Source organism: Oncorhynchus gorbuscha, linkage group LG15 (assembly GCF_021184085.1).
Source record: "Oncorhynchus gorbuscha isolate QuinsamMale2020 ecotype Even-year linkage group LG15, OgorEven_v1.0, whole genome shotgun sequence".
Lineage (NCBI taxonomy): Eukaryota > Metazoa > Chordata > Actinopteri > Salmoniformes > Salmonidae > Oncorhynchus > Oncorhynchus gorbuscha.
Window position 1 is genome coordinate 28,106,266 of NC_060187.1, and position 16,988 is coordinate 28,123,253.

The following is a 16,988-nucleotide window of genomic DNA, read 5'->3' on the forward strand; positions in this document are numbered from 1 at the left end:
TAGAGGTGTGCGTGTGTGATTATTAGGTATGCATTAGAGGTAGGTGTGTGTGTGTGTGTGTGTGTGTGTGTGTGTGTGTGTGTGTGTGTGTGTGTGTGTGTGTGTGTGTGTGTGTGTGTGTTTGCGTGCATGTATGTATGTGTGTGTGTGTGTGTGTGTAAGGTGGCATTATAGGTGTGTGTATTAGGTGTGTATTAGGGATGCATTAGAGGTGTGTGTATTAGGGGTGTATTAGGGATGCATTAGAGGTGTGTGTATTAGGTATGCATTAGGGATGCATTATTAGGTGTGTATTAGGGATGCATTAGAGGTGTGTGTATTAGGGGTGTATTAGGTATGCATTAGAGGTGTATGTGTGTGTTAGGTATGCATTAGAGGTGTATGCGTGTGTTAGGTATGCATTAGAGGTGTATGCGTGTGTTAGGTATGCATTTGTATGCGTGTGTTAGGTATGCATTAGAGGTGTATGCGTGTGTTAGGTATGCATTAGAGGTGTATGCGTGTGTTAGGTATGCATTTGGTGTGTGTTAGGTATTCATTAGAGGAGTGTGTTTGTATTAGGTGTGTGTTAGGTATGCATTAGAGGTGTGTGTGTGTGTGTGTGTATATTACATGTGTGTTAGGTATGCATTAGAGGTGTGTGTGTGTTTTAGGTGTGTTAGGTAAGCATTAGAGGTGTGTATCAGGTGTGTGTTAGGTATACATTAGAGGTGTGTGTGTGTATTAGGTGTGTGTTAGGTATGCATTAGAGGTGTGTGTGCGTGTGTGTATGTATGTATTAGGTGTGTGTTAGGTATGCAGAGGTGTGTGTGCGCGTGTGTGTGTGTGTGTATGTATGTATTAGGTGTGTGTTAGGTATGCATTAGAGGTGTGTGTGTGTGTGTGTGTGTGTGTATGTATGTATTAGGTGTGTGTTAGGTATGCATTAGAGGTGTGTGTGTGTGTGTGTATGTATGTATGTATGTATGTATGTGTATTAGGTGTGTGTGTGTATGTATTAGGTGTGTGTTAGGTATGCATTAGAGGTGTGTGTGTATGCATTAGGTGTGTGTTAGGTATGCATTAGAGGTGTGTGTTAGGTATGCATTAGGTGTGTGTTAGGTATGCATTAGAGGTGTGTGTTAGGTATGCATTAGGTGTGTGTTAGGTATGCATTAGAGGTGTGTGTGTATGTATGTATTTATTAGGTGTATTAGGTATGCATTAGAGGTGTGTGTGCATGTATTAGGTGTGTGTTAGGTATACATTAGAGGTGTGTGTGTACCTGTATAGCTACGCGTGCAGCAGGGATGATCTCCTCTACTCTGATGGAGGAGCGTTCAGACAGAGACATCTGTCTATAGGAGCTCTTCTCAGGCGTTCCACACAGCGACAGCTGTCTCCCTGGTCGCCCTGCGTTACGGAATGGCCGACTAGATAGAGTGTCACCCTCTCGGATGACATCATCATCCAGCAACGACGGCATACTTTGGCCAACCAATAAGAACCTGCAGGGAAAAGGAAGATCCAATCACATTCAACCTCTAACAAGGTGGATGTGTGGTCTTGTATTGCTGTCCTCGTGGATCACAGAAATCCCCAGAAGTCCCCATAAGGATAGCAAAACAAGGAAAACCTCTCCCTCATGTCCCCATGAGGGCAAAAGCTATTTTAGGCTTAGGGGTTAAGTTTAGGAGTTAGGGGTTAATGTTAGGGAAAATAGGATTTTGAATGGAAATAAATGTTAGCTCTAGCACAAGGCTAGAAAAACACATGTGCTGTGTGTGTGTGTGTACCTGGCCAGTTGTAGACAGATGGAGTAGACTCCCTGTCTGGTCTCATAGTCCACCTCGGAGGGAATAGAGTCCCGCTGCATCACGTTCACCACCAAACTGAGACCTCCAGCTTTCAGGAAGTTCTCACAGAAAGACTTGACACTGGTCTTAGCCATCTCATCATCTGAGGTCGGCATCAACTTAGAACTCAACACCTAATGAGAGAGAAAGAGAGATTTCAAAGGAAGAAATGTGTGAAGTGTGTCCATGCACAAATGTGAGTGTTGTGTGTGTGTGCGCGCGCACCTCCAGGTTGTAGAGGACTCTGAAGGTGGACATCCCAGGAGCAGAGGATCTGAAGAGTGATTCCAAGATGGAGGCAGCACTGGGCTGGTGCTGTTGCTTAGAACCCAGAGACGGAGACCGAGAGCCTGACCCCTGACCCAAGGTGAACAATGTCTTCTATAGGAGACACACACACACACACACGTTTTCACACTGGCTCAGGTCAGAGCAGTTGAACTCTCCTCATCATAATTTCAACCTAAGCACAGCGCATATATATATATATATATATATATATATAATATGTACCTGGTGACTCCAGACACTGGACTCTTTGGGAACAAAGTTATCTAGAGCGTCTTGAACCTCTGGGTCTGTTGGGATCAGCAGCAGCAGCTTACGTACACGCAGAGTTATCCTGGAATACACACACACAGAACGTTATACATTTTTGACCATTCGGGAGTCAGGTCCAGATCCTCTCAAATCAAATCGATCCTTGAAGTATCTGCGTGAGTAACTCACCGTGGTTCGTCCAGGTTGGCCAGCTGGTAGAGCATCTCAAACACATTACACACCAATGCCATGACAACACCTGGAAGGGACTTCTCCTACACAAACATATACCGTTAGCACATAATCCAACTCAAACATCACTCAATGTGTTTGCATATACATGGGCGCGCATGTGTGTGGCGTACCTGTTCCATGGCATAAGCTGAGTTGAAGACAGCGGAGCTGGAGGAGGAAGCGGAGACAGAGGACTCTGAGCTGCCACCAGAGGGTGTCCCTGTGCCAGAGCTCTTCACTGTCAGAGACTGCTCATCACTGAAACCCAGCTGGGACAGCAGTTTCTGGTCCCGGTTCATAGTCAACTACAGAGCAAGAGGGAGAGTTACACAAAACACACACATATAGTTACATAGTCACACACACACACACATATTTTGGCTTACAGAGACACAAATAATACACTCACCACGCTGTCGTTGGCAAAGATCTGAACGTTGTCGACTGGACAGTTGAGATGCTCAGCAATCTTCCAGCGGATGCTGCCTATAGTCTCATTACTGTGGGCCTCCAAGGTGAAGGTGTCTTTGGTGGACTCATAGGTGACATGTAGAGAGACAGGGTGGCCGTTGAACGACGCTCCGTGAGGTAGAATGGTACGAGGCACAGAATACAGGTCCTACACATAGAAACAGAGTCATCTTCTTTTCATGTTTCCATCTCGTTCTTTCACCCCCCTTCTCATCAATCAAATGCAAATAGTTTGTAACTACGGGTGAATATGTTGAGGGTGAAAACCAGTTGAAATTGCTTGGTCAGTTTGATGTCAGAGCCAGAGAGAGGGGATTACCTCAATAGTGATGACATAACGCTCAGCCAATAGCAGCAGCCTCTCAATGATCACCAGCTTGGTGGACCTGGAAGGTGATTGGACAGACGTGGCTACAGTCGGCATGGTGGTGGCGGTCAGCATCTTGGTTGCCCTGGTAACAGCATGAGTCAACGTGGGCCCTCCTAGAGCTGAACTGGCTGCCTGAGAGAGAAAGAACAAGGCAAGGAGACTTCATTTCATCAAGTCAGTAAGCTTTATTAGCATAGTATGTAATTATCTTATATAAGAAGTTGAACACATTCCATCTGATAGTGATGAATGAAGAACTCACCTCCAGTCGTTTGTAACAATCAGCAATGAACTTCTTGTGTAAAGACACAGAATCCTACACAGACACAAATAGTGAATACCAGAGACTGTAGTCCTGCTACACATAAACCCCGCCCCCCCGAGACACACACACACACACACACACACACACACACACACACACACACACACACACACACACACACACACACACACACACACACACACACACACACACACCTTCTTCATTTTGGGGTTGAGGTTGGTGTAGCTGTATGTGATGATTAGCTGTATGGCCTCGTTAGCGATCTCCTCATCAGGCGTTTCCATGGCGATACGCCAGATAAAGTCCATCCCAGCCAGGTCTAGCCGCTCCACACACTACACACACACACACAAACAGGGTTAGGGTTTTAAGTCCCACACATGATGCCACTACATGTAGTCATGGGATAACATTTCATAAAATCCTTGAAAGTAACAAAAAATATTATAGTTAACAGGTTACTAGTTATATCTTCTCCATTGGCAACCCTAGTGTGGAATGACTCACCAGTTGAGTCCCCTGGCGTTTCAAGCGATGGTCACACAAGTTGACATTCTCAAAGAAGGTCTTAAACAGATTAAAGCCTGAAATATCCCAAATCAAAAACACTGGTTAAAGCCACTATGTAAGCGCTACAGTGCATTGGGAAAGTAATCAGACATTTTGTTACGTTAGCCTTATTCTAAAATTGATTAAATTATATATATTTTTCTCTTCAATCTACACACAATACCCCATATTTTAGAATAAGGCTGTAACATACCAAAACGTGGAAGAGGTCAAGGGGTCTGAATACTTTCCGAAGGCACTGTATATAATATTAAAAGAGTGGGCCATCAAAAATGCTAACAAAATAATATATCAAAAGTCAAATCAAAAATTTTATTTGTCACATACACATGGTTAGCAGATGTTAATGCGAGTGTAGCGAAATGCTTGTGCTTCTAGTTCCGACAATGCAGTAATAACCAACAAGTAATCTAACTAACAATTCCAAAACTACTGTCTTATACACAGTGTAAGGGGATAAAGAATATGTACATAAGGATATATGAATGAGTGATGGTACAGAGCAGCATAGGCAAGATACAGTAGATGGTATCGAGTACAGTATATACATATGAGATGAGTATGTAAACAAAGTGGCATAGTTAAAGTGGCTAGTGATACATGTATTACATAAGGATGCAGTTGATGATATAGAGTACAGTATATACGTATGCATATGAGATGAATAATGTAGGGTAAGTAACATTATATAAGGTAGCATTGTTTAAAGTGGCTAGTGATATATTTACATCATTTCCCATCAATTCCCATTATTAAAGTGGCTGGAGTTAATTCAGTGTCAGTGTGTGTGATTATGTGTGTTTCACCATTCATAGTAATCTCGTAGGGCTCCAGTTTGAGGATCTTCTCTTTGAAGAGCTGCTGCTGAACATCACTCTCCAGATCATGCTGGCCCTTAGTGAACCACTCAAAACACATCTACACACACACAGTTAAAGTTAGCGTATACATATAGATGGAGTAGACTATGTAATATAGAGTATGTAACACGTGTGTGTACCTCTCTGTCCAGCTCGCAGACTTCGGGTCCAGAGACCAGGCAGTCCCATAGTTCTTTGGCTCTGTTCCAGACCAGGTAGAGGCTGGCCTCCTGGAGGAAGAAGGCCAGGAACCTCAGGTGGCCATCTAGATACTGGAGGGGGAGGGAGAGTGAGTCAGGAACCAGCAAGGACTTCATGTGTTTATCTCACAGATATCAAAATCCTCAATCCATCATCCAGCATCTCAACCACATAAACTTCTACCAAAGCAAATCAGACAGACAGACAGGAGAGAGACAGATAGAACTGTACCTCCTGGTAGGTGTATCGTCCGTCCACTAGTGTGTGTCCGGTGAGTCCGTTGTTCCCAGCTGCAGACACCGCTAGTCGATGGCAGACCACCAGAGATCCTGTAATCAGTTTGACGATCTCAAAGTTCTTCTTCAAGTCCTGGATGATGCTCTGCTGGGGGAGCACATGTGCTATGAAGATGTGTCTGTGGCTTTGGATGTCTGCAATAGAGCCCGACCGATTTATCAGTTGACCGATACTGTTGGCCGATATTAGCCTTTTACCGATGTATTTGCATCAGCGTTTAATCCATTGAAAAGGACCGATGGAGAAAACACTGTTCTTCATAGAAGTTGACGTTTTGTGCATTTCATTATTTGTACTGAAGATGTCTCTCTTTAAATAGCCATAAGCCTATATTGCCTTGGCACGCTACACTAAAAGCCAATTTATGCTTGATCCTGAAATGTGGTCGGAGGCTTTGTATGGAGGGTGCGACACAACTACGGAGCTTCTGGAGACATACGGAGGCCAAATCCAGCTCCATACCCCTTTGCCATGTGCCTCAAGTTTTGTAACAATGTGGAGGGCTCCGTATGGCTCCGCATTGACATGATTGGTTGATGGTAGTTGAAGGTGGGAGGTCTTCAATAAACAGAAAATCACTTCCACTTCCTTAACAACTTCCTCCACAACAGCTCTGCACTGCTCCATGAAGCACAAGAAGTATGAATGTCCTGACTTCTGCAGAGGCCGTATCACTGTAAATGCTGCAGGGCCAATGCAGACGTCGGATTGACCATGGAGCACCTTTTAAGACGGGACATTGGTAGTGTCCCAACTCAACTACACCAGTCAGGGAGCAGGGTTGCCATGCCTGCGGTTTTACTACAAATTGGGTTACTTTCAAAATGATGAAAATGCATTTTTCTTAAAAATAAATATTTCACTGTGACCTGCTGCTGCTCACTATCAGGTCGTAAGGCAGCCTGTTGCTGAGTGTGTTAGTGGTGGGGAGGGGGCGGAGGTGTGTGGGTATGTTGAGACTGAGCACCGCAGCAGGCAGGAGTCACATGAGCAGCACGCACGCATGTCATGACAACTTTTTACCAGTTGTAGGTAGATTGTCATTATGGAGACACATATTCCCAACCCTTTTTATATAAAACATCTTAATGTGTTAGAACTGAAATAAGGCGACAACGCACAGGAAAACTACTTTAGTCACGTTAGCTGACAATAATTATTATTTTGATGGAAAACTGAATTTAGCTTCTTACGTCGTTACGTCAACCTTATGGAAAAAGGGTTTATTGGCCAAATGTGGCAAACTCTTCTCTTGCTGCAGGAAAAAGCAGGGAAAAACATTTTGGGCTAGTTTTCAGGCTTTGTGGGCAGGTTTTGAATACCTGGCAACCCTGGAGGAGAGTGAACTATTGTGAACTAACTACTGTTTCTTAAAGGTGCTCCATGGTCAATCCGACGTCTGCATTGGCCCTGCAGCATTTACAGTGATACGGCCTCTGCAGAAGTCGGGGCATTCATACTTCTACAGCACATTAGATCAATTTGATCGGAAGTGGTTTAAACTGCACTCTAATGTCGACTTTGCCTATGGAAAGCCATATCAAGTGAAGGGTTTTATGCATACTCCGTTCTTGGGTCTCGAGTGCTACACAATGAAACTGACATTGAATGTGGAGAGTTATAAATCTGATACATTCATTTCTATGCCATGTTTTATTTGATTATTTTGACTTAACTAGGCAAGTCAGTTAAGAACAAATTCTTATTAACAATGACGGCTTACCCCTGCCAAACCGTAACCTGGACAACGCTGGGCCAATTGTGCGCCGCCCTATAGGACTCCCAATCACGGCCGGTTGTGATACAGCCTGGAATCGAACCAGAGAATCGAACCAGGGTCTGTAGCGATGCCTCTAGCACTGAGACGTAGTGCCTTAGACCGCTGCACAACTCGGGAGGCTATGTTGAAATGACAAACAGCACTGGAGTCGTTGCAAACCAATGTGCCACTTTGTGTAGCCCACCTGGAGCTGGCAAACTGACTCAATAAATAACCTTTAACTTATTGTTGTTGTAGCCTTGTGTTATTATGCAATTATTAATTGCCATGTTTAGTTAATGAAATTGGAAGTTATCAATTGTGATCATGGGTCACAATTCTATCACAACTGCAGATCAGCTGTTGTTACAATGCATTAGATTGAAGGTAAATCAGTCAGATTAGACTACAGGTAAACATTTCAAAAATTAAAATATTTTTAAAAACAATGGCTGTTGACAAGCCTTTTCAGCTCATATTCATATTATTAATATACGATTCAGTGATTGAAGACCCCATCCTCAGTAGCCTCCTCCAGCAGGCTATTGGGCAACAGAAGCACTTCTTATCTCAAAATCACCTCACTATTCATGTTAAATACATTAGTCTGTCAATATGAACGAAGCAAGCTGCTAAATCGTTCATCTTACATCTTGCCTAAGCTAATGTAGGTCATCAGGGGCTATAGGCTACCTGCAATTAGCATAACTAAACAAATTTGAATTACAATCATGAACCCTGATTTTAGTAGGCCTAGCCTATGCCTATTGAAATCATAAGTCAATCTTGCAAATAGGCCATTTATAACGGTTTGTAGTCTTAACATCTCGCCCATAATAACAGCACAATTGTCAGAAAATAGCCAAACATTATTTTGAAAAGTGTTTTTTGAACAGAGATTTTGAGATCCTCTGTGAAACTTTCATCCCTCAAACTCTCCGGTTGGATGTATCTATTATTATGGACATGCACATAAGGGATTTTTTTACAATTATAAACTGGGTGGTTCGAGCCCCGAATGCTGATTGGCTGAAAGCCATGGTATATCAGACCGTATACCATGGGGATGACAAAACATTTATTTGTACCCCTCTAATTACATTGGTAACCAGTTTATAATAGCAATAAGGCACCTTGGGGGTTTGTGGTTATGGTCAATATACCACGGCTAAGGGCTGTGTCCTAGCACTTTGTGGTGCGTCGTGCATGAGAGCAGCCCTTAGCCGTGGTATATTGTTCATATACCACACCCCCTCGGCCTTATTACTTAATCATAGCAGTCAAACAAGTTAAATCAACATCCATTGATGGAAAACATCTGGCGAGTTTAATAAGGGCAAATTATCTTCTCTCTTGCGGCATATTCAAACTCCATTATTAGTCACGTTAGCTGACAATTATTATTTGATGGAAAACTGAATTTTGCTTCTTACGTCGTTACGTCAACCTTATGGAAACAGGGTTTATTGGCCAAATGTGGCAAACTCCTCTCTTGCTGCAGGAAAAAGCAGGATTTTTTTGGGCTAGTTTTCAGGCTTTGTGGGCAGGTTTTGAGTAGTCATTGGGTTAGAAATTTTAACTATACCTGGCAACCCGGGAGGAGAGTGAACTAACTACTGTTTCTTTGGTGAGTGCGGAGTAAAGTGCCAAAAATGCACACGGCCATATACTGTAACGTATAGTGTCATGAAACAACAATTGATGCTTTGCCCAAATGTAAAGTAAATGCGGTTACAGCCCTTTAGTGAAGCCAGTGAAATCTGGAGTGTTATATTTTCTCATTGCGAAGGTTATTCCTCAACCACTGTCATTCACATGTTTTCAGAGACACAGAAAAAAATACCTTTACAGGAAATAAAGTAGAACTTCGTAGCTACGTTTTGATGTATGGGTTCATTGCCACTTGATAGGGACTGGTCCAAATTCCCGTTTCGCCAATCATCACCCCCATTTCCATGACGTGTGCTAGCTAGCTAGCTGTGCGAGAGAGTAGTTGACGCCGTTCACGGAGGGTTAGTGCTATCCAGAATCCTTGGGACCATAACCCAAACCTTAGCGTAACCCTTTGTAGGGAACGTCCCACAGATTTCAGATTGCACTAAGGCAACACCTGGTGCGAGAGGCAGCGTTGTGCCAGCGGGTCATTTTGTGATTTAGGTTTTTCCTTAAAGTGACAACTACCAGAATTTAGTGGCTAAAGCCCTACAATCGAAGAAAACATAGCGAAGTACTAATACATTGAAAATGTGTCCCATGTTGTTGTTTTCCAGCTGGCTAGTATGAGGCAGCACATTCTTCAGAGCCAAATCAAATCTTTAGCTGGAATCCGTGCAGTTTATCCAATTTTTACTAGAGTAATACACAATTTGTCCATAAATAAACATCTCATCTTTCTCAGTGCTCCTAAATTCTGTGGGCCTTCCATTCATTTTCTTTCCTCAAATGTAAGAAATCAACTTTGAGTATCTTTGTAGGGCTGCTTTAAGCACAATCCATATAGACTATTTTTTTTATTTCAGATATATATCAGTTATCTGTGAAAATTTCCATAAAAACAAAAAACAAATCAGAATACAAAAATCACATATCGGTCCGGCTCTAGTCTGTTAGTTTTAAATGCATTACGTTAATGTGCTGTATTCAGGTTTTTTAAATGCCGTCGACTGCTGACATCTTGGACAAGTGCTCTCTTGCGAGACAGGGGGTGAGGGGTAATGTGTGTGTGAGTGTGTACCTTGTCCTGTTTCTGGTAGGTCTGTTTGATGAAGGAGCGTGTGATCTCATGGAGCTGCCGCAGAGCTGGAACCACCCAGACCGCCTGGGGACTGCCCTGTTGAGAAGACTACATGCACCCACACAGGTTAGACACTAGATGAGTAGCACCGTCAGCACCCCCCCCCCCCACCGGGCATCTACTACCCCACAATGTTTGCCACCCCCACTTTTGTTTAGAAATCACCATCACACACTAATTCATTTGTTAGAGCTTGCAATGTATCAATATTTATCTTAAAACATTTGCTATGACATAGCCAATGAATATAAGCAGTTGTCACAAAATATATTTAAAACTACATGGACACCCCTTTAAATTAGTGCATTCGGCTATTTTAGCCACACCCATTGCTGACAGGTGTATAAAATCGAGCACACAGCCATGCAATCTCCATAGACAAATATTGTAGAATGGCCCATACTGAAGTGCTCAGTGAATTTCAACGTGGCCCGGTCATAGGATGCCACCTTCCCAACGAGTCAGTTCGTAAAATTTCTGCCTTGCGGCCCCGGTCAACTGTACGTGCTGTTGTTGTGAAGTAGAAATGTTTAGGAGCAACAACGGCTCAGCTACGAAGTGGTATGCCACATAAGCTCACAGAACGGGACCGCCGAATACTGAAGTGAGTAGAAATCGTCTGTCCTCGGTTGCAACACTCACCACCGAGTTCCAAACTGCCTCTGGAAGCACTGTCAGTCGGGAGCTTCATGAAAATGGGTTTCCATGGTCAAGCAGCCACACACAAGCCTAAGATCACCATGTGCAATCTCAAGCGTCAGCTGGCGTGGTGTAATGCTCGCCACCATTGGACTGGAGCTGGAGAACACAACCTGCTCCAATGCATAGTCCCAATTGTAAAGTTTGGTGGAGGAGGAATAATGGTCTGGGGCTATTTTTCATGGTTCAGGCCCCTTAGTTCCAGTGAAGGAAAAGCTAAAAAAAGCTAAAGCATACGATGACATTCTAGACAATTCTGTGTTTCCAACTTTGTGGAAGGCCATTTCCTGTTTCAGCATGACAATTCCCCCGTGCACAAAGCGAGGTCCATACAGAAATGAGTTGTCGAGATCAGTGTGGAAGAACTTGATGGGTTTGCACACAGCCCTGACCTCAACCCTATCGAACACCTTTGGGATGATTGGACCGCCGACTACGAGTCAGGCTAATCGCACAACATCAGTGCCCGACCTCAGTAACGCTCGTGGCTGAATGGAAGCAAGTCCCCGCAGCAATGTTCCAACATCTAGTGGAAAGTCTCCCAGAAGAGTGGAGGCTGTTATAGCAGCAAAGGGGGGACCAACTCCATATTAATGCCCATGATTTTGGAATGAGATGTTCAACGAGCAGGTGTCCACATACTATTGGTCATGTAGTGTAGGAGTGTTCCAGCATGTCAGAATAGTTTTTCTGTGGGAGAGAATGAACTCAGAATCTGGAGATGATTAACAGGGGAAATCAATGTCCTCAAAGCTAAGGAAGGACTGAGTCAGAGTTTACCAACACTTGACACACACAAAACAAATACAAGTCTCTGCACACTGAAAGACATGGAGACATGTCCACACGTGCACAAACATACTGCATATTCACACAGCCAGGCACGTGCACACACATACTGCATATTCACACAGCCAGGCACGTGCACACACATACTGCATATTCACACAGCCAGGCACGTGCACAAACATACTGCATATTCACACAGCCAGGCACGTGCACAAACATACTGCATATTCACACAGCCAGGCACGTGCACAAACATACTGCATATTCACACAGCCAGGCACGTGCACACACATATAATACTATAACCCTTGAAACAATCACAATGGCAAACATTGAATAGCCTTTTTCTGATGCAAATGCTACCCCAACGTGAAGACTGTCTGCTAGAACTCATGACGTATTGACTTTAGAATCAACTAGATGTGCTGTCGGGCCAGAACTTCTCTGCAGGCTTCACTAAACACATTCCAATATGAATAAAACAAAGGCATTCCTTCCTCCTCTCCTTTGTGACTGCTGTAATATAGAGCAGATGAAGGAAGGAGAGGAGGATAAAGCAAGGTGTCTAATAGTACAGGGACATTGTCTTCCTCCGTCCCGTCCCCCCCACAGGCTGCTGTTGTCCAGTTTGTTGTGTTCTGTGATGCTGCGTTCATGCACACCCTGCCTGGTAAGCATGATGTGACAGAGGAACTGACAAGCTTGAGAACAAGGGAATGAACTGTGTGTGCGTGACTAAGGGGTAAAGGAAAACAACGACTGGACAATGTGAAACAACATTAATGCCCATGATTTTGCAATGAGATGTTCAACGAGCAGGTGTCCACATATTTTCGGAAGGTAGAAAGAACGTTATTTGAGCAAAACATGAACCAGCTATTCATAATGTCTGAATGGATTTTCTGACTGATGCAAGGTACACTTGGATCGGTTTGAGGTTCTATGGACCGATGCACTCAGATCTTAAACATTTGTGTATCGGTGAGTAGTTACATTCCTACTATACATGCACATCACTTATCCAATAACTCACCCCTCACACCTTGACTCACACACATACCCCTTACAACCTCAATGAAGACTGGCCCAACCCATAGAGAATTAGACACCCACTGTAGTACTGGAACAGCTCTTTAAAATCAACAATACAGCAATCATTCAGTTACAAATCAACCCACCCCCATCCAGCCCTCCTCCAGGATTGGTTGGTGTGAGCAGTGAGAAGATTGTAGGTGAATACTGATTGGTCATTAGAGTTTTAAGGAGAGGGGCTTCTCTTACTTTGGCCAATGAGTTTTCTTTGGCTTTCTTCTTGCCCCAGGAGCCAGTAAGAAATGAGGTCTGAATGTCGCTGGTTTTACCCTCCTCCTCAGTCTGAGTCTATAAACATAAACTGGCTTATTCAGGTTGTGTGTCTTCAATTGATATTAGACTTGAACTCGAAAGCTGTGAGTGACATAACGCTTCAACCTTGAGAGAAACCGTGTGTGTTTCTCACCTTCTTGATGTCCTCTATACATTTGATGATGTAGCAGCGTTTGACAGTCTCCTTCACAGCGTACGCGTCAGTGAGGATGGCCAGGTGTTCCTCAGATGCCTGCTGTACCAGGGAGGTGGGCAGGGTTGGCAGGTGGGCTAACTCCCACAGCACCTCCAGCACCTTCCCTGTGGTGGCCTCAGAGCGGGCCTCTCTACCGATCCTCCCAATCAGACTGAGCAGCTTCTGCCTCACACGGTCACTCTCTACCTCCCAGCTCTGGAAACACACACGTTACACCCAATCATTACTAACACATACAAACACACACAATTTACTGTCCCACAGAAACGTTCCTAAGCACACATACAGACCTTCTGTATAAGGACAAATAGGTGGCTGAGCTGCTCGAAGTTAAACTTGACGGCAGCAGCAGCCATGATGGTGTGGATGTTCTCAATCACCGTGGACGACTGTCCTGCCTGTATCATCCAGATCTTGGAGAGCTCGTCCAGAGACAGTTTACTGCCCAGCAACTCAATGATGCCTTTTATTCGATCACAATATTGGGCCTGGTCTATGTTACCTGGAACACACACTCCACAGTTATATTACTGTTCTATGTTACCTGGAATACACACTCCACAGTTATATTACTGTTCTATGTTACCTGGAATACACACTCCACAGTTATATTACTGTTCTATGTTACCTGGAATACACACCCCACAGTTATATTACTGTTCTATGTTACCTGGAATACACACTCCACAGCTATATTACTGCTCTATGTTACCTGGAATACACACTCCACAGCTATATTAATGGTCTATGTTACCTGGAATACACACTCCACAGCTATATTACTGCTCTATGTTACCTGGAATACACACTCCACAGCTATATTAATGTTACCACACTCCACAGCTATATTAATGGTCTATGTTACCTGGAATACACACTCCACAGCTATATTACTGCTCTATGTTACCTGGAATACACACTCCACAGCTATATTACTAGTCTATGTTACCTGGAATACACACTCCACAGCTATATTACTGTTCTATGTTACCTGGAATACACACTCCACAGCTATATTACTGTTCTATGTTACCTGGAATACACACTCCACAGCTATATTACTGTTCTATGTTACCTGGAATACACACTCCACAGCTATATTACTAGTCTATGTTACCTGGAATACACACTCCACAGCTATATTACAAGTCTATGTTACCTGGAATACACACTCCACAGCTATATTACTAGTCTATGTTACCTGGAATCAATAGTCAAGATAATACAATAACATAAATAGTAATAATATGTTGTTCCATTGTTAACATTAACATCGTCTTTACCCTCCAGTGCTATTGAGAGGACAGAGTTTTCCACCAGCCAGTCCAGCAGTCTGTCTGTGTCAATGGCATTCTTCACCGTCTTAGACACAGTACTCTCCTCGATCAGCTTAGTTACCTAGACACAAACACATTTTATACAGTTTATATAACAAGAAACGTCCACATGCAGAGTAACATAATAATAAGGAGAGCGGTTTGACCTCTAACTCTTGACACTGTAACCCCTGACCTCTCACCTCTTTGAGGGAGTTCATTTTGGTGGAAAAGTGAGGAGTCTTCAACATGCGTAGCAGAGTGTCCAGGCGTAGGTCGTCCACAACAGTTACCAGGGCAGTCTGGAACCTCATACACAGCAGCTTGATGGCCGACAGCAGCTCTGGGATGCTCACCAGCCTCTACAGGAGGTGAGGGGAATATAAATGATGAGCCATCACCTTACACTGCGTTCATAGGAAACTCTGAACAGTCAGTCTGGGAAACAAAGAGTTGCTTCAGACATGGAAGCGCATAATGAACGATTTTGGACACTTATATTTCTAAAGTTTCCGGGAGCTTTCCAGGGTATGTAGAACAGGGCATTGTGGGTATATAGAGCAGGGGTTATTGTGGTACCTTGTCTTTGAGATCTTTCTCCTCCAGGTTCTGAACGTAGGTGATCATCTTATGGATAACAGGATCCAACATGGGCTACAAACACAAACGTCATTATTTGCCTCATTAACTAATCAACAATGCTGAGGATGTAACGTTTGACGCATGTTGGAGGAAAAGATGTTACCTGCACAAGGCTGGAGTTGAGGTATTCTGCACACACAGCTAGAGGCTGGACCAGAGCAGACACACACTGCAGAGACACACACAGTTACATACACACATACTTTCAAAAACCAGAGTGGTCGTCTCCCACGGGCGAGGGGGTGGGGGGCTTGGGCAGCTGCATTCTCCAGTGCCAGAGAGAGATTATCATGCTAATGGTGGAGATCATCTGGGCTGTGAGAGGGATCAAATGTGTGTGTGGTTCCGGTTAGGATCCTCAAAAGGAGCAATTCACACAAGGAGGCCTAAGAGTAGGCACACAACGGAGCATTTATCTGAGCGAGGCTTCAGGACTGTGTGTGTGTGTGTGTGTGTGTGTGTGTGTGTGTGTGTGTGTGTGTGTGTGTGTGTGTGTGTGTGTGTGTGTGTGTGTGTGTGTGTGTGTGTGTGTGTGTGTGTGTGTGTGTGTGTGTGTGTTTACCCCAATCTCTATCTCCTCTGTATTGAGTTTAGCCTGGATAGCAGTGAACCCCCCCATCTCTCCAAACTAGAGAGAGAGCAAGAAAAAAAGGACATGAAGAGAGAAACACAGTCACATCACTAAATACAGCAACAGCACTGAACTATCACCAATATGTGTGTGTGTGTGTGTGTGTGTGTGTGTGTGTGTGTGTGTGTGTGTGTGTGTGTGTGTGTGTGTGTGTGTGTGTGTGTGTGTGTGTGTGTGTGTGTGTGTGTGTGTGTGTGTGTGTGTGTGTGTGTAGGTGGGGCTTACCAGATTGACCAAGTCTACCAGCCAGCCATGAGGCTCCTGTAGAAACAAAGGCATACATACATAGGTGATCAGTCAGTCATGTTTTTGTCCTAGAGCAACAACCATGTGACCTCACCTTCTGGTAATTGTTGCTAGGCGAAACAGCGAACATGGCTTCCTCTCCAAACACCTCGCTCCAGTTCCTCTGACAAGCCTTCATACGGTTCTTAAAGTGGTACTCATTGTCTGGGTTAAAGGCCTACACAAAAAGACAGAGACAGAGAGGTTATCCTTTGTAAGGGTGATGTGATGGAGTAGCATGTGTGTACTATATGTAACAGGTGTTAGTAACAGGTGTTTGTATACCCACCATAGCCAGTACTCCCATTAGCCCAACGGGTATGGGTTCCTGTTTGACCCTCTCAGCCACCAGTTCCACCAGTAACATCAACATGTTATAGATCCCCTCATGGATCTCTGTCCCCCACTTATGGACAGCACTACTGGTCAGGAGCTACAAGAAGGGAGAGAGCGAGGGCAGGAGGAAGTAGAGTTAGTGAAAGCGGCAAAATTACACTAAACAATCCTGTTAAAAAAAGTATTCCTTTCTTGAAACTGGTGTTATAAACAGGTTATACAGCGCTCACTCATAAGTGTTATGTTTATACACACACACACACCTCGTCTTCTTAAAGGTTCATGCATGCACACACACACACCTCGTCTTCTTAAAGGTTCATGCATGCACACACACACACCTCGTCTTCTTAAAGGTTCATGCATGCACACACCTCGTCTTCTTAAAGGTATGAACCTTTAAGGACTCGTGCATGCACACACACACGACTCACCTTCTTAAAGGACTCGTGCACACACACGACTCACCTTCTTAAAGGACTCGTGCACACACACACACCTCGTCTTCTTAA

The 16,988-nt window shown here is 44.0% G+C and overlaps 1 protein-coding gene across 6 annotated transcripts in view; it reads right to left on the minus strand.

The window, feature by feature from the left end:
* The window catches only part of LOC123996852 (ubiquitin carboxyl-terminal hydrolase 24-like), a 42,075-nt gene that overhangs the window by 16,515 nt on the left and 8,572 nt on the right, over window positions 1–16,988 (minus strand). For 3 of the 6 annotated variants that reach the window (XR_006832045.1, XM_046300629.1, XM_046300627.1), the window contains exons 4-29: window positions 16,430–16,573; window positions 16,196–16,318; window positions 16,081–16,116; window positions 15,787–15,852; window positions 15,328–15,393; window positions 15,162–15,236; window positions 14,786–14,944; window positions 14,550–14,664; window positions 13,557–13,768; window positions 13,204–13,461; window positions 12,987–13,085; window positions 10,158–10,265; window positions 5,599–5,751; window positions 5,307–5,438; window positions 5,113–5,224; window positions 4,244–4,320; window positions 3,931–4,071; window positions 3,713–3,766; window positions 3,400–3,582; window positions 3,019–3,228; window positions 2,741–2,914; window positions 2,565–2,650; window positions 2,349–2,457; window positions 2,061–2,216; window positions 1,776–1,969; window positions 1,265–1,487 (exon numbers count right to left, since the gene is read on the minus strand). Coding sequence is in view for 5 of the 6 variants with exons in the window: in XM_046300629.1 (XP_046156585.1) it covers window positions 1,265–1,487; window positions 1,776–1,969; window positions 2,061–2,216; window positions 2,349–2,457; window positions 2,565–2,650; window positions 2,741–2,914; window positions 3,019–3,228; window positions 3,400–3,582; window positions 3,713–3,766; window positions 3,931–4,071; window positions 4,244–4,320; window positions 5,113–5,224; window positions 5,307–5,438; window positions 5,599–5,751; window positions 10,158–10,265; window positions 12,987–13,085; window positions 13,204–13,461; window positions 13,557–13,768; window positions 14,550–14,664; window positions 14,786–14,944; window positions 15,162–15,236; window positions 15,328–15,393; window positions 15,787–15,852; window positions 16,081–16,116; window positions 16,196–16,318; window positions 16,430–16,573 (3,465 nt within the window). In the remaining variant the exon portion in view is untranslated. The remainder of the gene's footprint in view (window positions 1–1,264; window positions 1,488–1,775; window positions 1,970–2,060; window positions 2,217–2,348; window positions 2,458–2,564; window positions 2,651–2,740; window positions 2,915–3,018; window positions 3,229–3,399; window positions 3,583–3,712; window positions 3,767–3,930; window positions 4,072–4,243; window positions 4,321–5,112; window positions 5,225–5,306; window positions 5,439–5,598; window positions 5,752–10,157; window positions 10,266–12,986; window positions 13,086–13,203; window positions 13,462–13,556; window positions 13,769–14,549; window positions 14,665–14,785; window positions 14,945–15,161; window positions 15,237–15,327; window positions 15,394–15,786; window positions 15,853–16,080; window positions 16,117–16,195; window positions 16,319–16,429; window positions 16,574–16,988) is intronic. The other 3 variants (XM_046300628.1, XM_046300631.1, XM_046300630.1) reach the window with 3 other exon arrangements.